Consider the following 24977-nt stretch of genomic DNA (forward strand, 5'->3'; position numbering starts at 1 on the left):
CTTCACTCAGTGAAGACTTAGCACCCAGCTCAATGCTTCTGTCTGTAGACACAGTTGCTCCTGAGCGTGATTTTTTAATATCTCTATAACCAGTACTCCACCAGTCCAATGTATTAAGTAGGATCGGGTTTATCTACAGTTAATAGAAAAGTGGTAGACAACAGTGGCCTAACAAGACTGACATTTATTTTCCTCTCATACAAAAAAAAAAAAAAAAATGTCTAGAGGACATCTTTTATGAGATGGTTTGATAGCTGTGTAGTTCCTTTTTCTTTGGTGGGAGGGGTGTGAGATGAGGTCTCACTGTGTAGCCCTGGCTGTCCTGGAACTCACTCTGTAGACCATGCTAGCCTCGAACTCACAAGGATCCACCTGTCCCTGCTTCCCAAGTGCTGGAATTAAAGGCATGTGTCACTACACCAGGCTTAGTTCCTATGGGTCTGTGTTGCAGGATATTTAATCTCAGTGTGATCCATGAGTTTGTGAACTATAAAAACCTGTCTTTGGTGCCACTGTGCTCCCTGAGGTTGTGAACTGTAAAAATCTGTTGTTGATCCCATTGTGATCCCTGAGAGTGAACTGTAAATCCCCGTTTCTTGTGGTTGAGCCCTAATACACACCTTTTATCCAAGAACTTTCTGTTTATTGTAAACAGGTGACCAAGGTGTGGTCCAGCCAGCCTTAAACACATTTTTAATTCAAGAGCTTTCTGTACACAGCATTTAATAAAGTTAACCCTAGGTCAAGAGGCAGAGCAAGAAAACAGCTGACAGGAGGGACTTTGAGTTGAGGGGTATTTAAGACAGTGTGTAGAAGTAGAAGGAGTCTTTGGTGCTTTTAACTCTTGGGATTTTTAGCTTTAGTTCTTTAGCTCTTGAGCTCCTCAGCTCCTTGGCCTTTGGCTTTTTGAGCTTTAAGCTAGCACACCTATGGCCTTGGGATTTTTGGTCTTTTCCTTCTGGCCTGTCAGGTGAGCTAGTGAGCCTTTAGGGCCTTTTCGATGTGAGCTGAGTAGGAAGGCCAGGTGGGTGCTTTCTCTGCCTCTCTGAGCTAGCAGGTTTTTCACCACAACATCTGGCTCCAGAGTCTTTATTGGTAGAGTAGAATGATCTGGGATTTTTTTCAATTAAAACTCAGGTCTCATCTTCCTTGGCAGGGCTGTTGGCCACCAGCCCACAAAGGCAGGAGGAACAGAAAGTGGGGCACAGGGCTCAGATGGCTGTGAGCACCACGATGTAAAACGACCAGTACGGGAACTGCTTCAGGGAGATAGTTCAGCTTTTTTTAAAAAAAAAATATTTTTATTTAATTTTTAAATTTATGTGCATTGGTGTGAGGGTGTCAGATCTTGGAGTTCAGCTTTATTTAGGGATAACAAAGACTATATAGTCCTTGGGGAGTGGGTGGGGCTTCCAGCGTAGGTATACATGATTGGTTGGAATTAGGCACTTTAATGATGCTTGGTTTGCATGTGGTATGAATGGGAACACAGTACCTAATTATCTTATAGGTGCAGGGAGGGGAGAGCTAGCAGGAAGCTGTGTCAAAGGCCACATATCAAATGTGGTCAGGGGCATCTATGTCTGAAGACACTCTCCAGATGAGGTCAGGCAGAGAGCCGAGGCCCTGCTGGGGAGAGGGGGTCCTGCACCTAACAGCGAGCTCAGAATGGCTATGCAGACTGGGTAGTCTGCAGCTTCAAACAGCAGGGCCTTTCCAACAGTTCCTTTTTCTATTCCATTGCTTTTAGCTGCCTCATGGTTCAGGATAGCAGCTGGCACTCTAGCCGTCCGATGGGCATCCTACACACAAGGAAAGAGAAATGGAGAAAGATTTCACAGAGGCTCTATGTAACAGTTCCACCTATCTGGCTATCAGGGAGGCTATGAAATGCATCTCTGCGGAGACGGACAGTATCCCAAGGTTAAAGTTTTATTACAGAAGGTGGGTCGTGGTGGCACATGCCTTTAATCCCAGCACTCAGGGAGGCAGAGGCAGGAGGATCGCTGTGAGTTCAAGGCCAGCCTGGTCTACAAAGTGAGTTCAGGACAGCTAAGGCTACACAAAGAAACCCTGTCTTGAAACAACAACAACAACAACAACAAAGTTTTATTAAGGAAGAAGGAAATCAATCCAACCCTCTTTGCCATCTTACTGTTCTGTTCTATAACTTACTTTAAAATATTTATCTATATATGAGTATTTTGCCTGTTGGAACAGATAGATGGTTGTGAGTCACCTTGTGGGTTCTAGGAACCAAACTGGGGTCCTCTAAATGAGCAATGAGTGCATTAATACTGAGCCATCTCTCCATGCTCCCCTCTGAGTTTCTTACTCCAATGGCTTTATGGTCGACCTCATCTCACCACTCTACGCCCTTGACCGTGCCTAAAACACTGCCAGTGCTAATAACTGCAAGGCCCCTGGAATCTCAGTGGCACACATCCTACTCTCATGAGCCTGTCTCACCTTCACTTCCTAGCCTACTGGCTCCAGGTCACTAGGGCAACAGTATATTCCCAGCCTAGCATGTGCTCTGTGAAAGGACCAGACAAACTCCATCTTGAAAAAAAAAAAAAAAAAAAACCAACCCATTCTGTGTTAAACCTAGCCAAGGGTTGAACCAAGATTCCAGGAAAACCACAAACTAGTGTAAACAGAAAAACATCCCCTAGCAACACAATCAGCTCACCTTGGCAAAGTCCAAATATACTCTCTGCTGGTCAGGCTGACCAGCAGGTGGTCTGGCACATAGCAACAACCAATTAGGAGAAGCCAAGGCCAAAGTTCCTAACGCACCCATTACTGCTTCAGCCAATCTTTTCTATAGGCCAACTTGCCCCTACACTATTACCCAATCAATCACGAAACGCCAAGGCTTGTAACTCCCAGCTTGCAGCTTTTCTGCCCAAGTGTCATCCACTCGTATACTGTGAAACCCATTTCTTAGTCTAAAACCTATAAAAACCCCTCTCAATTGAGACTCGAGGCCACTTCCCTGCATCTGTTATGCCAATGCATGGGAGGGGTGGCCCGGGCTCGAACCTGAAATAGACTTCCTTGCCATTGCATTTGGACTCGGCTCTTGGGTGATCTGTTCGGGGAGTCTCTCAAAATTTGGGCATAACACTCTTAACTCCTCTGTTGCCTCCTTGACTAAACTTCATTATTAGCTGTATGCATGCATCTACAAAGCTAATCACAGAAAACGCCACTAGAATGAGCCGGGCACCACATTTAAGCAAGCCTTCTGCAGTACCTGCCAGTCACACTTCACACGTCTAGTCAGTTCTCTGCCCCTCTCTTTATTTTATGCCTCCAGGGACAACTAAAAAGAGGTTGCTTGGTAGACGTGTAAACCGAATATGAAAACTATTTAAATGTGGATCTGCTCTCCAACGCCGTCAAGCAGTGTGAGGTGATCGTGTTAAAGTGCAGATTCTAATTCTGTACCTAGGGCATGAGGAGGCCTCGGATTCGGCCTTTCCAACAAGCCGGTGATCCATGATTAGACAAGCTGCTTAGGAAAACATGGTGTCTGGTGGGCTGTTCCCAGCCCCTGGGCGAGCCACTCCCAGCCCCAATCCCGACCCCACCCTGGGTCCCGCCCCAAGCTGGAGGTGCGCACGCACCCACCATAGAAGCCGCCGCGTCGCTGTTGGCTAGAGAGGACTAAGGCTGACGAGGGGGCGGGGCTGGAGCGCAGGGGGCGGGACGCGAGGGCAGGTGGGCGGGGCCAGGAGCAGAGGCGGGTCCGTGTCGCCGGCCTTGTAGCCATTTTAGGAGGAAACCCGGATCCCTGGTTTGGGGTGTGGCTTCAATTTCAATAACTTTATTGGTCTCCTTGTACGCCGAGCAGCCGGCGTGCGTTCTGCCCCGGAGCCCATAGCGCATCGCCGGAGGTGAGCGGCGTGGGGATCTGCGGGGCCAGGGCTGTGGGGGCAGCTGGGGCTCCTGGATCGGGTTCCCGAGTTGAGGCGTCCCCCGAAGCGGGTAAGGGAGGGGACCCCGAGAGCGGCCTCCTGCGGCGGGGATTCCCTTCCCGGGCGCAGGGGCGGGGCTGGGGCGCTCCTGACGCGGCCGCGGGGGTGTTCCCCGCCCGGTGTCGGTCCCCGTTGCAGGTTGCCCCCGACTCGAGCTGCAGCCATGGGAAACACCACCAGCGAGCGGGTGTCCGGGGAGCGCCACGGTGCCAAGGCTGCGCGAGCTGAGGGCGGCGGCCATGGCCCGGGCAAGGAGCACAAGATCATGGTGGGGAGCACCGACGACCCCAGCGTCTTCAGCCTGCCCGACTCCAAGGTGAGGTAGGCGGGCTGCCGGCTGCTCCGCCCTTTTTGGTTCATCATCATCATCATTAAAAGGCTTTTCCGCGGGCAGAGGTGTTGGATGCTAATTCCTCCTAGGTTCTACCTCAAATTAGGATAGAGGCGCTGAGTTGTTTTCCTGCTGCTCTGAGTAATCTGTTGGCCAAGTCTTTTAGGACTGGCACCAGAGACCCATCCTCTGCCCACCCCATTCTTGGTTCTGCGTGCAGGCTGCCCTTTTGTAGAGCTTGCTGAACGCATAGGTTGTGAGCGCGCGCGGAAACTTGGGAGGGCGCGTTGTCTGAGCTGTTGGTATAGGCTCAGTTTCTCACATTGGCCTCAAGATAGCTAGATGAATTTCTCTTCGCTGAAAATGCCTTTGTATAGGGGTCGTTTTTGCTTTCTCTTGGGTGCTTGGCACCCCCTCTTCTATCCTCGTCTCCCTTTGCGTGGCTCTGAGCAGCAATCACTTGGATACTTGAATACTTTCGCCTAGCCTGGGGACCAATACAGGGTATCATCTGGGTAATGGCTCAGTTTTTTGTTGTTGTCGTTGTTGTTTTTTTGTTTTTTTTTAACGTGGCGACCGTAGCTGTGAGTTTTGCACACCTGGCTGAGCTTTGCAGGAGAGCAAGTTTACTTCCCTTAACTCCTCCCTCAATTCCAAGGACTTTCAGCCTGAGCCCATTTTCGGTCAGAGGCAGATGGAGCTGACAGCGGTGTGATTGCTAGCTACCCTAATGTTCCAAATCACTTTCAGAAATGTCAGCATTAAATACATTTAATTTCTCCTGGTCGGCTGTCTGGAGTGAAAAAGAAAAACCGGAGCATTGGAGAGGATTGGGAAGCATTTGACATTTATTGCTTTATCACTTTCCCCTGAACTGAGGCTTAGGATAGTAAATAGAGTTCTATTTACCACTGTGACGGTACATGAAATTTGGGTTATACGCCTTCTTTTCTTGGATCCTGATTGAGAGCATCGTTAGAAGCGTGAGAGCCATGGAACTCCATCTTCATTTCCTCTTCCCCCCCCCACCCCGCTCCCCCCCCCCCCTGCCACTTTAGGACTTCCTCATCATTTGGGCCCTGTATTCAGCCTGAATTTTCGTCTCCAGAGCTTACCCAGGGTGACAGGCCGTGTATTTTTGCTCATTCCTACATTGATGACTCAGGATTTGGGTACAGTCACACTGTGACTGCAGTAATTGGTGTCCTGAATAGGAGCCAGGCTGCCCTGTGTGAATTTGGGCCTCTTTTGGATCATCGTTCTCTCTCACAGCTTGCCCGCTGGTGAAGTGAGAAAAGTAGCTTAAACAATCACCCATGCCGCACCCAGGCCAAAAACTTTCTGGTCCCCGTACCCTCCCCCACTGAGCTTCCTTAAACATCTGCAGACCTTAGGCAGAATTGCTGGTTAGCTGCTGATTCCTGAAGGCTGAACTCAAGCAAACAGTCTTTCTGCTAGTCAGCTGTCTTCGCTCCTACCACAGAAATGTCATGTCATAAGTGGAAGGAAGGCTTTGCTCCAAAGCCCAGGCATATTAATAGTGTGGAGCTCTCACATTCTAAACCGAAACTCCTCAGTCGTAAAAGTAATTGATTAAGAACAGTGCTGGCGGGCAGGGGGCATCTTTGATTCAAAGGTCAGGCTTTTTAGTAGCCTTACTCAGTGGCTCTCAATCTTGTTTGTACATTAGGATCCTCCCAAGATTGCTTTAAAAACCTTATGGGAAATTTGACACATTCATAAACTGGAACAGTGTAACGAACTGTGGCTATGTCCCCCGTTTAAGGTGCTGAAAGGTCATGAGTGAGCGCTCCAGGCCACTCTCCTACCCGCCATTCTGAAACAGAGGTCAAACAGCTCAACAAATAGTAGTTCTAACCTTGTAGTATGTACCTCAGAAGGTTCATCTTCTTAGAGTTGATAGGATAGTGGCGCACACCTGTGATTGCAGCTGGTTCAGAGGTTTTCATTGTTGCTGTTCATTGTAATGTAATTGTAACGTTGTTACCAGAAAGCTTTTCAAACATATGTTGCCAGAATCCTATGGAGGAACCAGAATCTGAGGATTGTTTTAGGCATATGTAAACATTCCTAATGCAACTGTCAACCTCGGTGCATGATTTTGAGACTATGGAGGCCAAAGTTCTGTCTCATCTAGTCCCCTGAATAATGGAAAAGTCCTTCATTTTCTTTCTCCATTTGCTCTGGGTTGTACTTGTACTGTAGTTTTAAAGACTGTAGGAAGGCAGAACAGAAGGTAAACTGTCTCATTTTGGAAAAAGTTTGGAAAAGCCCACATAAATAAGGTACTCTTTTCTTACTCCAACCCTCATGATTTTGCTTGTAATGCTGGACTTGGTACCATACAGTCAGTGAAGCCAATCAAAAGTGGGGATTTGCAATTTTTTTTTTCTGTAAAAGGCCAAATAATAAATAATTTAGACTCTGTGGCTCATACAGTCTGTCATAGTTTCCTGGATCTACATGGTAGCAGAAAGCTGTAGGTGGTAAACAAATGAGTGACTGTTTCCAGACAAAAGCTTTGCAAACTACAGTTTGCCCATGCCTGTCCAAAAGGATGGCAAGGGAAAGGGACTAAGGAGTTCATTTTCCTCAGAACCCTTTAAAGCCCACTTCACAGCGGATGCTCAGGGAAGCTGCTTCTCCTCTTGGGCCCCTGGAGCTCCAGGGTCACCCATCCTCCTGACAGCTGGACCAAAGCAGTGGTCTGACCTCAGAATTTGCGTCAATTGATGGATTATGGTGCTAGAAATGAAACTTACTACACTGAAATATGTCTCCAGCCCTTACATTTTTAATGTCCTGTTGTATAACTGAGTAGCTAAAACAGTGCTGTTGATTACTTAGGAATTTTGGTTTAATTGCAGTTGACAGTCGAGAACAGGTTGCCTCTGAAAAACATATACATGGCTTGATTTTCTTTTAAAGAACCATACGTGGCTTTCATATATTCGTGTGTGTGTGTGTGTGTGCTCAGAAGTGTATCCTAATTGCCTGCATACAAGTTAAGTTGGTGATATGGAGGGAGGGTTTTGTTGTCTTTTTGAAGGGTGATCCAAGGGTTCTGCAAGAACGAGCTCTGCAGTGTGCACAGTGGGTTGTATCTTAGGCAGTGCTTGAACAGAGGCCATTCGACTATTTTGGAGCCTATATTAGTTCTTTCCTGTAGTTTGTTCAAGTTCTGTCATAGTTGCTGAATTTGGGGTGTCTGTCTCTAGTTGACGCCTAAGACCTCTTAGACCCCGAGGGAAACTGACCTCTTAAAAACCCTCGGGTGACAATTTATCCTAGGGATGACCTACTCCCTCTTACAGCTCCCGGGGGACAAAGAGTTTATGCCTTGGCAGCAGGACCTGGATGACTCTGTGAAACCCTCGCAGCAGGCCCGGCCCACCGTCATCCGCTGGTCTGAAGGAGGCAAGGAGGTCTTCATCTCTGGGTCCTTCAACAACTGGAGTACCAAGATCCCTCTGATTAAGAGGTGAGGGGGCTGGAGAGATGGCTCAGTGGTTAAGAGCGCCACCTGCTCTTCCAAAGGTCCTGAGTTCAATTCCCAGCAACCACATGGTGGCTCGCAACCATCTGTAATGTGATATGGTGCCCTCTTCTGTCTTGCAGGAGTACATGCAAGCAGAGCACTGTATATATAATAAATAAATAAATAAAAGGTGAGGACAGGTGTCTCTGTCGAGTCTCCCGAGTGCAGGAATAAGCACCTGATAGCCTTTTTCAGGGGAGAGACTGGGCCTGGGCTGGGGCGGGGGGCAGGTTCTAACAGCGCTGTGGGTGTGTGCTTCTCAAGCCATTTCGTGTCTGGAGGAGGTCCGGAACTAGTTCGTTCCTGTTCGATTTCTGTATCAAAGCAAACTACATTGTGGCATTCTAGGTATAATGCCAGTTTCTTGCTGGCAAAGCAACAGCGAACGATTTAAGGGGTTGTCAGAGTGGCCCTCTGTATATTAGGTCTTTTCTCAGAAAAGGCTCGCCAAACTATGGGAACAATCCCCTGAAATATTTCCCACCGAAGCCTGTCTTTACCTAATTCATATTATGAGGATTCTGTGCTATGTGTATAATGTGTATGTACATGTATGTGCATATATATGCAGACATGTGTGCATGTATGTACATATATATGCAGACATGTGTGCATGCATGTACATATATATGCAGACGTGTGTGCATGCATGTACATATATATGCAGACGTGTGTGCATGCATGTACATATATATGCAGACATGTGTGCATGTATGTACATATATATGCAGACGTGTGTGCATGTATGTACATATATATGCAGACGTGTGTGCATGCATGTACATATATATGCAGACGTGTGTGCATGCATGTACATATATATGCAGACGTGTGTGCATGCATGTACATATATATGCAGACGTGTGTGCATGTATGTACATATATATGCAGACGTGTGTGCATGTATGTACATATATATGCAGACGTGTGTGCATGTATGTACATATATATGTAGACGTGTGTGCATGCAGAGGCCACAGCAAGACCCGAGGATCCTCCTCCTTGGCTTTCAGCCTTGTTTTCTTGGGGCATTCTCACGGAAGCACAATTTCTCCATTTCAGCTAGCTCTACTGGCCAGCAGTTTCTCAGGCTCAGCTTCTCTCTGCCCCTACAACGCTGCAGTCACAGACATGTGTAGCCATGGCCAGCTTTTACACGGATACTGAGAATTCACACTCGGGGCCTCAGGCTCACGAAGAGCACTCTTAAGTGGCTGAGCCCATCTCCCAAGCCCCGAGAAATCCATTCTGCAGGAACAAAGTAGTTTCAATATCCCCCGCCCCCCACATACACACACACACACACACACACACACACACACACACACACACTTGTTAGAACGAAATTACTGGGAGAAGGTGACAAGTACACGTCCTGAGTGATGCTGAAAGTGAAAATGGATTTGTATGGGGTTGAGGTGCGCACAGGGGCTGAGGTAGCTCAGGAGTGTGGAGGGTCACGGGGTGGCACCATCATCGCCTGTTACCTTTTACATTCTGTCGTCCGACCGTCGGTTCTCTTCCCTAGTCATAACGACTTTGTTGCCATCCTGGATCTTCCAGAGGGAGAGCACCAGTACAAGTTCTTTGTAGATGGACAGTGGGTTCATGATCCGTCAGAGGTAAGGCCTTGATTTGCAAGGGAGCCTCAGTGACCTTACTGACTTCCTGCCCTCCAGAGTAGTGGACAACAGCCCTCTCCTAGTAGTAGAGGCTTTTCATAAAAGTGTAGAGGGGAGGTTGGGTGAAGAGATGGATTTGAAAAGGCAATCGATAATAATTAATTAATTAATTTTTCTTACTGTTACAGCCTGTGGTTACCAGCCAGCTTGGCACAATTAATAATTTGATTCATGTCAAGAAATCCGACTTTGAAGTATTCGATGCTTTAAAGTTAGATTCTATGGAAAGCTCTGAGACATCGTGCCGAGGTAATTTTATACTATCGCTTTCTCTTGCTATGCCTTGTCTTACAAAGCATATTTCTTCCCCAAAGTGATTTCATGTCTTATTTTATATTTTTATGTCTTCTCAAGAGTGGTATAATCACACACACACACACACACACACACACACACACATAAACACATACACACACACATACCACTCCTGCACAAATCTTATGGTGTGGTGCTGCCTTACTTACTCTGAGCCATTGTTTCCCATTTTACCTTTAACCCACCAGTAGCCTGTGATTTCAAAAGCAGTTTCCAGTAAGATTTCACACTTTGAGCATCTGGCAATATTACCAGTATAGGCTGGATGTGGCTAGTTTGTCTTAGTAACCTGAACCAGCTAGTTTGAGAGCTCAACTGGCAATTGTGATTTCATGAGAGCCTACAGTTGTAATTGTCACTGAGGGAGTGAGGGAGTGTGAGAAGAAAAGCAACCCAAAAGCTGCTCTCCATGGGGGGGGGGGCGTCACATGTGCTTGTTTTGTGTCACACCACAATCCCCCAAGGTCTCTATCAGTGCTTGCTCACTCTAGTAGCAGAAGCACAGTTTGCACACTAACTTGTTACTGTGTGATGGGAGAGGTGTCTGCCAGGAGAAGTGCACACGTTTCTCCACTTCGCAGACAGTCGCTTGTGTGCAAAGCCTGCCTCTGCTACTAGTCGTGCGATTGTGCACCAGTCATGACGGCAGAGTCTCCAGGACTGGGGACCAGTGGTCCACAGCATAGTAAGTAGCTAGTTAGAAAGTACGTCTCAGTGTATAAACTCAGAAAGTTAAATGAGAATCCTCACTGGTGGGAAGGGCAATGATCTTAAGAGGTTTAAATTCTGAGGCCACTAAGACTGTGATTACACTGTGATCGCAAACGACAGGCAATCATAGTTATGTAGTGGGAGAGCTAACACACGTTTGGGTTCACCCGGCTTCCTAACCCAGTGGTGTAAGAACTCATTTATTAGGAACATGCAGATACTGGGTGTGATCATGTGTGTGTAACTCTTCAATGCCCAACTTGTACTTTTTAGTATAATGGACAACATGTGAAACTTGTCCCATGTTATTTCCCCAGGGGTGTTTTGTGGATAATGTGACCAAAACAACTGAAAGCGCTTTGAAAATTTTCCTGTCCCGTATATTTTTGAGGTTTTGTTTAATAACACTGCATTGTTTCTACTTCTTCCCTTTTGCCTTATATGTTAAAGCAAATCTGAGTTATTAAAATAGACTATTACTAAAATATTTTCTCTGGAACTATAAAATTTAAAAAATTCAAAACAAAAAAAATAGTTAATTTGCTTTTTGCAGGTTTAAACTAAATGCTTTTCATTTTTAAAGTATAATCCAGGTACCATGAAACACATCTTTTTAAATTGTACAGTTTATCCACTTTTTGGTTATTATTTAAATATCCACATTGAGTTTTAAACCACTGTTAACCAAAGAAAGACTGCCCCGGTTCCCTTCGGCTCTCTCTTCCCTGTGTCCATCAGAGAGAGCCTCTGCTCTGTGTATCTGCCTATCCTGGGCAGTTCATATAAACACACGCTGCGTGGCTTCTTTCACTTAGCCGGCTTCCAGGGCTTGTCCTTATTGAAATATTACCAGTACTGCGCTTCTGTGTGTGGCTGAGTAGATGTCCACAGTGTGACAGTTCTTTCCTTTTTGGTTCTCTGTCCATTGTTGACAGACATTTGGATTTTGTTTTGTCTTTGGCCCTCTTATAAGTATTGCTTATGAGCACTCGTGTGCGGGTTTTTGTGGGGACTTATATTTTATCTTAGGTGTTACACCCTGTAATGTAATTCCTGACTCACAAAGTTTAACTGTTTTCCAAAGTGTCTACACTGCTGTACATTTCTGCCAGCAATGGGAATACTGTAGTTTGAAGCTTCCTGTTTCTCCACTTTTTTTTTTTTTTTTTTTTTTTTTTTTTTTGCCAGTACTTGCTGTTTCAGTGGCAGCCATCCTAGCGAGTACAAAATGTGGTACCTTATTGTGGGGCACATTTGCACTTCCTTGACTACAGCTTCGTTTGGTCCTGTCTGCTGTAATCACTGTAGGCTAGAGTATATAACATCTCTGTTGCTTTGACAGGGGAAAAAAAAAAAGAGAGAGAAAGAAATCTCTTCACATTGAATTCACAAAACATCGTCATATCTACTCCCACTCTGATTTCCTCAAAAGCATTGTGGATTAGGAAGGTTTTATCTTATGGCGTATACAGAGGACACTGACCGTAATAAAGGGGATCTATCCAAGGTCATAGGCTGACAAATGGAGTCAGTTTCCTGGAGCCCAGGACCTGACCTCGCATCTCTTCTTTACATAATGTTGCCTTGCTGGGAAGCTTTCTTGGTCCATGCTCAAGATGACTCAGACCTCTCTTTCCTTCGTTACGGTTCCAGGCCCTGTAGGCTCCGTCCTTACTGTCCAGGACTTGTACTACATTTAAGAGGAATGGCTGTGTGCTGAGAGCTTTCCCCGTGCCTTCTTACTAACCCTTCAACTTTCCTTCACGTTTGCACAACTATTTTTCAGACCTGTCCAGCTCACCCCCAGGGCCTTATGGTCAAGAAATGTATGCGTTTCGATCTGAAGAGAGATTCAAATCCCCACCCATCCTGCCCCCTCACCTGCTCCAAGTTATCCTTAACAAGGACACTAATATTTCAGTGAGTATCCTGAGCAGGTTGCTGGAGCGTCTGGGGATCTCTAGGACCATCGAGGCCAACTGCATTAACCCTGGGGCTGGAATCACGACACTGGACATGTCGTAGCTAAGGCTCTAAAGGAGTGTGCACATCAGCGGCACTGCGGAACCAAATCCCCGTTCCCAGACCGAGCTGTGACTTAGCAGAGCTCGTAGTTGTCTCTGTTTCTGGTAAAATCAGAACCAAACTGGGGTAGAGGCGATGTCTGTTGTGACTTCCATTCCAGCATAAGATAAGGGGGATAAAAAAACAGTCACAGCGCCTTACGGTTTCTATTTCTATTTCACTTAGTTGATAGCTCCCAGGAAGACTGCTTTTGCCCTTTTAACCCAAATCATCTATATTTGTAAGCAAGTCTTTTTGCTTTCACTCTCTTAAGGAAAATTGGCAGGTGTTGGTTGGGGCCTAGCATTTCTGAAGATTTTTTTTCCAGATCTTACGGTCTGAGAATGCGTGACTTGTGGGAGACAAAGTGTACACCTATTCAGAGTTCTTGACAGTCCCAGAGAGTTCAGAGGAAGAGGAAGCTGTTTGTTTGGTCTGCCTTTAATCGCTCATGGGGGTGGGGGGTGGGGTGTCTTTTCTCCTAGTGTGACCCAGCCTTACTTCCGGAGCCCAATCATGTTATGCTAAACCATCTCTATGCACTGTCCATCAAGGTAAGCAGTGGCCCTGGTCTTCAGCAGCCTCCTGGGTGGAAGGGTAAGGGTCACGCATGCTCCTCAGTGGGAACTCACTCGCTACTGCTTTTATTATTATTATTATTATTAATTTATTCATATTACATCTCAATTGTTATCCCATACCTTGTATCCTCCCAATCCTCCCTCCCTCCCATTTTTCCCTTACTCCTCTCTTCTATGACTATGACTGATGGGGACCTCCTCCCCCTGTATATGCTCATAGGGTATCAAGTCTCTTCTTGGTAGCCTGCTATTCTTCCTCTGAATACCAGCAGGTTGAACTAGAAATGATCATAATGAGTGAGTTAACCCAGAAGCAGAAAGAGTCAAATGGTATATACTCACTTATATCTGGACACTAGCCTAAGGGGTATGTCCCATGAAAGTCTTTACTTACCAGAAAAGTGGGACAGAGGGGAGGACATCCTACTGGGACTCTAGGTGAGAATCGCTACTGCTTTTAAAGCTACAGTTGGCACTGGTGGTCGGATTATAAGAACTAGCTGTCTTTTCTTACCTTGTGGGCTTTTGGGTTGCAAATCTCAGTCTCTGGTCCGACTTACAGCTGAACTGCCAGTGATGGGGACCTTTCTGCTTCCCAGGTTCCTTGAGTGGCCGGACCCTCTATGCCATCTGTTTGCTTAAGTTTGGCTTCTTTGTTGGATTCCATTTGCAGAAAATCAGGCTTAGCATCCTTCAATGAATGCTTGAATGCAACAGTAAAGCTTGACTTTTTAAAAGTGGGCAGTCGAGCTGCCTTAAGATGTCCTACTTGTGTAAACCCACGTGTTCCCATCTCTCAGTAGGAAGGGAGTCGGGGTGACCAGATGCTCCCCGTCTTTCCCACTCCTGCCCTACAGTCCTTAGTTTCTCTGTGGTTCTAATGTCTGTGGCTTGACTGTTAGCATAAAGGTGTGTGGTCCAGGCTGGCTCGAGTGAGAGCTGCTCGGAGGAGCTGGTGAAACTTCAGGTTGAGGGGAGACTCTGAAGAAGAGCATCCAGGGTGACTCCAGCAGCTCCCCTGTAAGCTGCTCAGATCAGCTAGAGCAGGGAAATCACTGAGAGAGTTGACTTTAATAGCTTGTGTGGTTGTACATAAGATCCTGATGCGCTGAATTTTACTTTTACAGTAACCTTGAGAGGTAAGTGTTATTTTTAACCCCTGTTTTATAGATAAAGAAACTAAGACTCAGAAGGTCAGATTGCCAGTAAGTATAAGACAGGACCGAGGTCCAGTCCTCTCAACCCTCACCGGTGCCCTTTCCTGTCTGTCATCACACAGGGCTTCTCATGGGTGCCTTTCTCTTCCCTGCTCCCCAAATCTACAGCTCTCCTGAGCACAGTTGGATCTTCGTGTCCACCTTGTTAGGCTTGTGTATCAACGCAGTCTAACCAGGTTGCTCGTCTGGGACTGCTGTGTCAGGGGTAGTACAGGGTAAAGGGAGAGAGCAAGCTGTGCTGGTCTCTGTGCTGGATTTTTAGGATACTCTGAGATTTGGCTCAGTTTTGCCTCCTGTGACTGCTCTGTAGCTGTCGGTTGGTGTCCCTTGTCATCTCTTCTGTGGCAATGCCACATGCGGCAACACATCCTAGAAGGTGGTACCTTTGCTCTGCTGTACTCTTTGTGATACAAGTGGCAGTCCTGATTGGTCGGCTTGACGTTGGGTTCTCTCAGTTGTGTGGCCATTTAGAACTGACCCAGCAGATTGGATCAGTCTGAGAAAGCCTTCCCTCCCTTTAAGGATGGATAGGAAATTGCACAGTTCTTGCCAGGTTATAAAGGGCATTTTGAGTTCATCTTGGTGGTAAGTGGCTTAGAAATGAACGTCAAGAAAGATCACTTCCCTTTCTTAACTACACTTAGCAATTGTTGTGGGAATGGTTGCCAGCACTTTTTTTTTCTTGCTAGGCTTAAATCCAATATTATAATTTGAAGCGAGAAGGGAATAAAGTAATACATAGGTATTTCTTTATGACTTTTTCTGATATTCTCTTGTACTCATCAGACCCTCTTTAATAGTAGCTATTATCCTTTCTTATGAAATGTTTTACAAAGGGGGATGGGGGGCCTAGAGATCGTTACATAGCTTCCTCAAGGCTCTCCGCCAGTCTCACAAAAAAACGGGGACTGGAGTGCAACTGAATTACATTTGCCAGCCAACCCAGCCTCTCTTATTTCAAGCTGTCTCTTTAAAAGTAAAAGTGTTGGTTAGTGTTGTCAACATCAAAAAACGTAAGACAACCTGAGATACTAATCCAGCCATACCTGTGGGGAAACATACATGAACTGGTATGTGAAGACCCATGTTAATTGCAGGCAGACCGTTCCCTGAGCAGGGTATCCTGGATTGGATAAAATGGGGAAAGCACGGGCCACGTGGTTCACTGCTTCAACTTCCTGATGCCTTGACCTCCCTGGTGCAGTGGACTGTACTCCACAACTGGGAGCCAAAAGAGACCTTTCTCCCTTACTACTGTTTTTCTTGGAGTATTGTATCACGGCAGGGAAGAATAGGACAGTGAGTGTCTGGGAAAGACTCCTAGCTGGGAAGAGTTGGCAGCTGCCCAAGCTACAGAATTAACCGTATGTGCTTCTCTCCCTGCAGGACAGTGTGATGGTCCTTAGTGCAACCCACCGCTACAAGAAGAAGTACGTCACCACGCTGCTCTATAAGCCCATCTGAAGATGACGTCACTCCTGCCTCCAAGAATTCTGGAGGAGCGTTTCCCTCGCCTTTGGACTAAGCCGGTCTCCCCTGAGCCTGGCGGGCTGATGTGTTTTGAGGCTGGTGTGTGTGTGTCAGAGCCTCGTGAGTAGGGTGCTCTGCTTTGCGTTTGACTGCAGGTGAGAGCTTTATGAGTTCATGGAGTTTATTTTAAGAAAACACAAAACCATATATATGCATATGAGAGGAAGGTTCCTGGAAGCCTCCTGGCCCAGCTGTGTACGCTCTCTCTCTGCCTGTGGGTAGTCACCAGGGCCTGAATGGGAAGCTGCGGCTGTGATAACAATTATTCCAGATGCTTCTTTTCCTAAAGTGAGAGAATAGCAAACTCTTAGGATCGTTGTCCGGCGGAGGTTCTGCCGCTGTGCCCTGGTGTCCACGGGGCAGCAGCACCAGCCCTCCTTCCAGCTGCCTGGTTGCAGGTTAGCTTTCCTTGCATGGATTGATTCTATGTCCCCACAGTATGTGACACAGTCTACTGTGTTTTTATATGACACTAGATGTCCCACAAGAACCCTCATTTTCTGCACCCTATTTAATAGCTTCCCTCAGATCTCATTCATGACCCAGTAGTGCAAAACTCACTGGGTGAGGAACCCCTTTGAACAGTGTGCGGGATTAGAGTCATCTTGAGAGACTGGAGGTCCCAGGGTCGCCGTTTCAGCCCAGCGCAGGCCCATCCCAATTTGTTACTTTTTTTTTTTTTTAAAGGCTCAGTATTTGTAGAATTACAGACCTTAGTGTTTCACTGTGGTCCTGGCATGCTAGCTGTGTGGCACACACCCACAGGTCTCCTGCCTGGCCTGGTGCCGTTCCCAGTGTCTGTTTATCAGAGCAGACAGTCTGAGGATAGGTGTGGGATGAGAGAAATCTTCCATATCTTTCATCCTGAAAATGTGCCTGCGTTTTTCCTTAATTAAAAAAAAAAAAAAAAGGCATATTTACTCATCTTAAAGGCTATTTTAAAACCTTGGGCTTTTGACAAATGGTTCTTAAAACCTTCTTCTCTACCCTAGGCAGTTTTACCGTTGGGTTTATACGGCCAGCCATGTGTAACCTGTTGCCCAAGCTCTAGTCTGGACACGAGCTCATGCAGGCTCACTGGATGCACATGCTAGATTTCCCTTCCTTAAAGACGAATATGGCAAGGAACTACCCCTGCTGTTCACAGCCATGGGCAGCACTGCTCTTTGCACCATATTAACAAGACCCTTTTTTTTTTTTCTTTTTTTTTCTCCTCCTTGTAAATATGTTTGGCAATGGAATGAAGTTGCTGATCACCACTGGCTGAAAAACCTACTCAGGAGTCAAGGAAAATAGTTTTTCCAAGTATCTTGACAGTTTCATTTTACAGATAAATGTAAGTCAGATGTTAAGCACTGTTTTTGTCCGAGAGGCTTTATGTCTGCTGAGATGCGCTGGCCACACGGAAAGGGACCTACAGGTCAGTTGAGCTGCCTCCTGGCTTTCCACACATTGGTGGCACAGCCATCTTCTTTGCACACCGGTCTCTCTGCTCACAAGCGTGAAGCAGGAAGATGTGGGGGCTTTCAGCAGGGAATGCAGGTTGCCAAACACCTTGTCAGGTAGGTGGTGGGAACAGGCACTGCCTTCGCCACCAAAACCACCTCCTTCAGCTGAGACATTTGTGGACAGCCTTTGCGGACCAGGCGCCTTTCTGAATCCTGTGCCATTTTGAAAACCAAGGTCTAATCCTGTCATAACCAATCCTAAGGCTCTTTAGTTATACCAGAAGGTTCCGCCCTCCCCCCTCCACCCCCATGCCAATTTAGAAGTGGGCCACCTAGGAGGATTCACAGGCTTGATTGCTACACAGTGGGATTTGTCGTATCTGCATTTCTCATTAACAACGTGAGCAAGGACCATCTGCTGTGTTTGTGTGCAGTACAGTTTTGCTCCACCCAGGTGTAGCAGTAGAAGGTTAGGAAAGTGTTCTGCAGTCTCTCAGGCTGAGGCTTCTGGACTCTGGTAAGGCTGTGGTGACACAGAGTTTGGTGCTGGTGACCTGTAGATCCTTCTCTTCTGGAAATGACAGTGTCCCCAGAGTCATCTCTAGCCAAGCTTGAAATTCCAGCTGGTGTGGACAAGACAGTGAGGGGGTTTGGCTGGTGACATGCCAACACGGCTGACCCCTCGTCCTGTCACTGTAAAGGGGGCACAGGAGGGTACTGCTTTTCTATTAATTACTTTAATGGACAGTTTGTTCTCTAAAAGTTGGGCAGAAATAAGCCAAGGCAAAAACATTGTAGCCTTTTAAAAATTTACTTTTTTTTTTTCTTTTTCTCCTCACCTATGGGGCATTTCGCAGAGTCAAAGTTGGTAGAGTGAAATAGTCCTTAAGGAGGGCTGACTCTTAAAGGCCTGGAGTGTAGAGTGAGGGTTATGAGGAAAGAGTGCAGTGACGGAGATGAGGCGTGGTAGTGGCAAACTGAAGGATCTGGTACCTTGGAGTTGAAGGTACCCTCTTTAAAAACAAGCCAGACGCAACCTGGGTCCTTGGATTTCACTGTACAAAAAAACACAGGTCTGTGACTTCAATGGTGTAAAGAACTTTGACTCCATGCTTATTAGCTTCCTGTTAACCTAGACCTGATTAGGATTTAGCTACTGTAGGCCACACCCATGAAGGGCACAGCTAGCTTTAAGAGCACTGGCCTCTTACGTAGGAAGTATGAAGGAAGAATCAGAGTTTCTGAGAGGAACCATGGCCCACCCGCTCCCCTTGGTTTTGGTTCCTTGTAGATCTAATTGATCTTATTATAAACCTTTAGAAAGATGTCAGTGCTCCACGCGTGCTGCTAAAGTCAAGTGAACTAACTGAAAGTGGGGGTACAGGGCTTTTAAAATGTTTGACCTCAAAAGAATATGCAATAGCCCCCGTGTGTGCATGCACGCGTGTCTGTGCGTGCTTTTCACTCCTCTCTCAGAGATACTTTGTCCTCACATTCTTGTGATTTGGGGCTTACAAGCAGATAAGTATTTTGTTTGTGTGTTATGACTAATCCTCAAAGCCAAGTTTTTGCTGCCTTCTGTCGGGCTGGGGACTCCAGTTACTCATGGATCGGAGCCCTGGCAGAGGTAAGGCTCTTTTAGGACCCTCTGGGTCTAGGCACTCATCTGTCCTTAAGTGACAGTCGCAACTGGAGACTGAAGGACTGATTTCTTTGGTGAACATAATAAGTGTTTGGAGTAATAAGCCAAATCTGTTTTCAGTTATAGGAAAAAAAAAAAAACTCAAGTCTGTTGCTTGTAGGATGTCATCCCTCCCTCCAGGATTTAAAGCTGGACTTGTCTCAGCTTGTGTTTTTCACTAGTGCTTTGAAGTAAGCAAGCTTTAGTCAAAATAAAAATATTAGTTCCAACATTAGTTGGAGTTGATTTGAATTGCTTGCAGCACAGAACTTTTGCAGCAAGGTTGATATGAAATACTTAACATTAGGGATGTGTAGGTGTTGGATTATACCTACAATAAGTGTGTGGCAGGTGTCGACTATCTTTGGCTCCCCTCTGTAGAGCACTTTCCCCCGCCTACCATGTTAGGACAGCCAAAGGTCAGTTAATTGTCCTAGACTCTACACTGGGAGGCCTATCTAAGACATGGTTGAATTTGGCCGGCCATTGGTTGTTTACACTATAGCACTTTGAGTTTGTTGTAAAGCAGAGGTAATTCAATTGGAAGGCAGTTAAGTATGTGTGAGTCTTTGAAATGGTGCTGTCTGTGACCTTTAATGCCGAGATACAAAGCTGCTTCACAAACTGGATACAGGTCAAGACTTTAGAGCTTTTCTCCAGATGTGCCTCATCGCTGGACCCTGACATGCCTGAAAACTGTATAATGTAACACGAAGAGATGTGGGTGTGTCCCCCCCAATAAAACACTTTAATAAAAGCGTTATACAGCAACAGTATTTGCGTTATTTGCTGATTCTGCGGTCAGAAGCCTCATAAAACCAAGGTATTATCAGAACCTGAAGAATGTAAGTGTCCTTAGAGGACACACCTGCCACTTGTCCTCCTCTCTCTGTCCCAGGCCATGCTAACACTAACTGCAAGGAATGCAACTCTTGATTACTTGTTTCCGGTGTTTTCTGTGCTGTAGCAGCTGAGAACTCAGGCCGAGGATTGTTATTGCTGCTGCTCATCATCTCCCCGACGGGGACCCTAAGGCTGCTGATGGCTGGCTGCTGCCTCCAGCCCACTTCAGTGGAAATCTTAGGCGTGGAGTCCACACGTATGAACATCTAAAATTCTCAGGTGATTTTAATAGACAACTGTTCTGACTCCTCTGTACTTGTTTCCTAGATGATAGACTGTGTTCTGACAGCATGTCTCTGACGCTCTTCTTAAGTCAGTGTGTAGAAACAGTGTTTGCTTTCTGTCCCTTCGTTTCATGGAGTTTACATGTAGAAGACTCTGTATTTTCTTAAAACAACGGAGTCCTCTACATTGGTTGCTTGAGTCAACTGAGGTCAACTTTCTTAAAGAGAAAATGACAGTGGGAGAGATGACTATGACAAGAAGAAGAAGGGAGGAACAGCACATAGCCACGTGTGTGAGAAAAACCTACACTAATGAGTGGGAACTAACAGCTAACCGTGAAATAGCATAGTTCAGAGATGGCCTCCAGAGCAGGCAGCAGGGACTCTGCCTGTGAAAAAAAATGTTCCAAATGTCCTATGTCCTGGTCACAGAAAATTCTCTGAGGGCCAAACTTGCACTGTCATGAGCTTTCTACAAATCTCTGGCCTCTGTGGCTCGCTTTTGTTATATCTCTTCCAGTCCCCTCTGTTTCTAGTTCCCAGTGATGTAAGTTGTTCAAAAGTATTGTTAGTCCTTTTCTTCCAGAGTCATTCTTTCATAGTGTTGTTTTGGACCCGAGAGATAACCTGGGATGCTGCTGAGAGGGGGAAGCTGGGCATATCTGGATAGCCAGCTGAACTTGGTCTACGACAAACTCCCTTTCTTAGTGCGGTTCTCTCTTCCCCTGATCTGGGTACCCCAGATCTTGTAAGGAGCATCACATGGCATTCAGAGAAGATCACAGACCCAACTCTTTCTGATAAGAAAGCCAATTTAGCTAACACCTGGGGATTTTCTGGAATACCCCACCCTATGCTAAAGAGATACTAGCCTTAAATAAATGACCGTAAACTGTACCTAGAAGTTTTTCTCCCACCCACGGGATAATTAAGTACTGTGTTTTCCTTCTTGTGATAGGGCCCATACTACTGCATGCAAATGAGGTACTGTGCCACTGCATGTAGATTAAGTATCCTGGCACCCCCAGCCCCAGCAAATCAGACACATTCACCCACAAACCCCTCCAAGGTTTATAAATAAAGGCTGGCTGGTGTGCTTCCTCTCTGTTTGCCATTCCTCCGCCATGACCATCTAAAACTCCATTTATTCTGGGGAAGAACCGCTGCTGCACGTCTGATGGTCCAGCATCAGCGGTGGAACTTCCTCTGCAGTTGGCGCCTGCTCCATCAGCTCCAGCTCGGCGCTAACTGCTGGTGAAACACTCGCCCAGCCCTGCAACTCCCTGGACCTGCCTGTTGCCTCTACTGTGCTTAGCACAGAGGCTACGTAAAGGGCTATTAGAACGTATCTGGTGTCATCACAGTCTTCTGGAGCGCCACTGCCTTCTGATGCCAGTATTCTAAAAGAGCTAAATTGTACCATCCGGTGGAAAATCATTTCTGGCTCTCCTTGTGACCCCGGGAGTCTAGCCTAGCACTCAGGCCTCACCCTTAGCAGTCTGAGCCACCCCTGAACAAATAACCAAGTTAATGGGACCTTTCAAATGGTTGTGAGCTGCCATGTGGATGCTGGAAACTGAACCCAGGTCCTCTTGGGCAACCACTGCTCTTTAGGCCTCTCCTTTTTGAGAAGGTTTCACTGTGGTGCTCAGGCTGGGCTCAAACTGGCAATTATCTTGCCTCAAGAGGTAGGATTATAGGTATGCACCACCATGTAAGGATGGCCCCATGCATCTTAAGCCCAGTAATCTGTGGGATTCTGTATACTCCCTAAAGTTTTCAAATAGACTCTTCATACCTTCATCTATTTGGGGGCACATCTTTTCATGGTAACCTTCAATAAAAGTAGGATTATCCTTGAGAATTCTCAGTGTTCTACCTTCTCTTTCTGAAGAGATGTTCTTGTCTCTTAAGTGCCTTTCTACCTCGCTGTCATATCCAGACATTAGCCACTAAATTCTGATGAAGGCATCTGTTTCTGATAACTTATTTCTTAAAGATGTAAAGTCCTAAGGACACCTAACTGACTGACCTCTGATCCTTCAGTATTGGGTATGGTGCCAGAAACATACTCAATAAATACTTGTGTGTGTACACAAGCCCTTTTTATATAGCACAGGTTAATGTAATTACTTTTCTTACAGGCAGTGGTCCTATTTTTTTTCTCCTGGTCTTGACAAGCTGTTAAGGGACTTCCTCCCACACAGCTTTGGGCCTCTCTCTTTTGCATCCCTCCAGTGGTTATTTGCTGGGTTCTGGGATGAAGGGAGAGGCCCATGCTCCTTGCTACCTCTTGAATTGGTTCTTCCCAGCAATAGAAAGTAGCCAGTCCTGGAGCCACCCTATGGATATTCCTGACAAACATCTGTTTCTCTCTTAATCCTCCTGTGGCCTAGGTTGTTCCTTAAGAGGTTGTAAACATTTCTCACTTCCTCCAAAGCTTTCTTCTCTAAAAACCTCTGCATTGCCCTTTGACTCCCAGTACTCCGCATGGCTTCAGTCTGCGACGTGCTATTCTTTAAACCTGTACATGTGCAACTATGCACTCTCAAGGTGCAGGTCAACCGCAGTGTTTAGAGAGTAAACACCAGGGATGACAGTGTGGGGTTGGCTGTGCTTCCTCGTGGTCCTTGAACACACAGGTCAGGTCATCATGTTCATAGCAAATGCTAGAGGAGGAAGGCAGTCGGATCCCAGAACACAAAACAAGGCCAAGGATTATTGGTTTTTCCATTCAAAACAAAACAAAACAAAAACAGGGGCCTGTTGGATGCTCGGTGGGTAAAAAAGACTTGGTCCCAAGCCTGACTAGTTCCCTTCCTCAGAACTGCATGGTGGAAGGACAGAACCACCTCCCCTCAAAAAAATGTCCTCTGACCTCTCCATCAGTAGCCTTTTATGTTGGCTTCATGTCCCTAGTGCTTATGAAAGACCCTGTTAGTAGAAAATTCAGTAAATTCTTGAATGAAATGCCATGGTTAATTTAAATGGTAGGGCCTAAAACGTTTATTATTAGTCCTATAATTGTTATGGTGGTATTTTCTAACCTGCTAGCAATCTATAAACACAGACCCCTGTTATATTTTAAAATAGCCTTGGTTCACTTGGAGCAGGGTAGGTATTAATGTCCTAAACTGCCTGCCATATCTCTCTGCCCCTAATCCATGCTATCTGCTTCTAATAATTTCTGTCAAGCTACCTTCCATCCATAATCCCAAATACTTGCTAGCTTTCTTCATCTGGACCAAATCCTCCAACCATGCCAGCCATGTGCTGCTTTCTTCACCTAACTCGTAACAGTGGCCTCCTTCCCTCTCTTCCTCTGCTGTGTCTCCTTTCCAGGATCCTCTCTGCCCTCAAAGCCCTTGAGCCTTAGCATAGCTATCCCATTTGCCTTGCCCAGGTGTGTTGACTTATTATTGGCCACACAGAAATAAGTTTCAAACATCATTTTGGGGTATGTGATTCTGCTCATTTGGCAGCAACCAGACCAACCCCCAATGGTGAAAGGTCATTACTAATAATTAATTTTCACTGGCATTTCTTAGTTGTTTCTTTCTCACCAAACAAACCTGCTGGAGACAAGTTAAAGCAAGAAAACCATGGACTTAGAAAACACTTCCCTGAAAGGCGTTCCTCGATTACCATCACATCTACAACACTAGGATATCCCTTAAATGTCTTTCAGCCTCGTACCAAGTGTAAGAGGCAAATGCCTACAAAATAGAGGCTTTAAGGTGTGTGTGTGTGTGTGTGTGTGTGTGTGTGTGTGTGTGTGTTCGTTGACAAACACATGTGCATGTGTGTGTAGAAGGAAGGAGAGTAAGACAATACTCATTTTAGTGTCTGATACATCAACTAGTAATTTTCACACTCTAACCCTTGTGGTACTGGCTGCAGATCTAAGGGCCACTTATACCAGTGTCACATACAATAGACCCTTCTTTCAGTGCCATAGGTGGGTGTTTTGTTTTCGTTTAGATTTCATTCTAGGTACCACTTGGCCACTGCTTCTACATCACTCCCACTCCCCATCCACCCTTGGCCCCCTTCCAAATTCATGATCTCTTACTTGAATCATTATTGTCTCCTGTATATGCATGTAGCATATATGTGCACACACATATGCACACACATACATCCTATGGAGCCAGTTTGTCTTACTCTGTGTATGTGCTAGGACTGACCACCTCGGATTAGACAGCCATTGTGGGAGCTCATGGGAGAAGCTGTTTCTCCTCTCTCGGCAGCCACTGATAACCTGTGGCTTTTCTTTTTCTTTTTTTTTCTTTTTTTCTTATTAATTTATTCAAATTACATCTCAGTTGTTAGCCCATCCCTTGTATTCTCCCATTCCTCCCTCCCTCCCGCTTCCCCCCCATTCCCCTCCCCTATGTCTGTGACTAAGGGAGACCTCCTCCCCCTGTATATGCTCATAGGGTATCGAGTCTCTTCTTGATGACCTATTATCCTTCCTCTGAGTGCCACCAGGCGTCTCCATCCAAGGGACATGGTCAAATATGGGGCATCAGATTTTGTGTGAAAGTCAGAGCTCCTTCTCCACTTAACGGTGGAGAATGTCCTGTCCATCGGCTAGTCTGGGTAGGGGTTCCAAGTTTACTGCCTATATTTTCCTTGACTGGTGTCATAGTTTGAGGAGGACCCCAGGGCCCAGACCCGCCTGTAGTTTTCCAGGACCCTCTGGATCCTTCTATTTCCTCATTCTCCCAGGCTTCTCACACCTAAAG

The 24977-nt window shown here is 46.1% G+C and overlaps 1 protein-coding gene across 2 annotated transcripts; it reads left to right on the forward strand.

Annotated features, from left to right (window-relative positions):
* The first annotated feature begins 3798 nt into the window (after positions 1-3798).
* On the forward strand, positions 3799-16233 carry Prkab2 (protein kinase AMP-activated non-catalytic subunit beta 2). 2 transcript variants are annotated; one of them, XM_051166015.1, is made up of 8 exons: positions 3799-3902; positions 4122-4299; positions 7650-7816; positions 9402-9495; positions 9684-9804; positions 12368-12501; positions 13131-13199; positions 15830-16233. In XM_051166015.1, the coding sequence occupies exons 2-8, from the start codon at positions 4147-4149 to the stop codon at positions 15905-15907; spliced, it is 816 nt and encodes a 271-aa protein (XP_051021972.1). In that variant the 5' UTR covers positions 3799-3902; positions 4122-4146; the 3' UTR covers positions 15908-16233. The 2 variants fall into 2 exon arrangements, with proteins under 2 accessions (XP_051021972.1, XP_051021973.1); XM_051166016.1 differs by lacking the exon at positions 3799-3902 and adding an exon at positions 3907-3993.
* The last annotated feature ends 8744 nt before the right edge of the window (positions 16234-24977 follow it).

This window comes from Acomys russatus, chromosome 23 (assembly GCF_903995435.1).
Source record: "Acomys russatus chromosome 23, mAcoRus1.1, whole genome shotgun sequence".
Lineage (NCBI taxonomy): Eukaryota > Metazoa > Chordata > Mammalia > Rodentia > Muridae > Acomys > Acomys russatus.

Excerpts from the sequence above, each read along its gene's own strand:
- Prkab2 (XM_051166015.1), top strand. The coding sequence starts at position 4,147 with ATGGGAAACACCACCAGCGAGCGGGTGTCCGGGGAGCGCCACGGTGCC. Across the intron at positions 4,300-7,649 it reads TCAGCCTGCCCGACTCCAAG|CTCCCGGGGGACAAAGAGTT; the intron begins GTGAGGTAGGCG and ends TCCCTCTTACAG. Across the intron at positions 9,496-9,683 it reads GGGTTCATGATCCGTCAGAG|CCTGTGGTTACCAGCCAGCT; the intron begins GTAAGGCCTTGA and ends TTACTGTTACAG.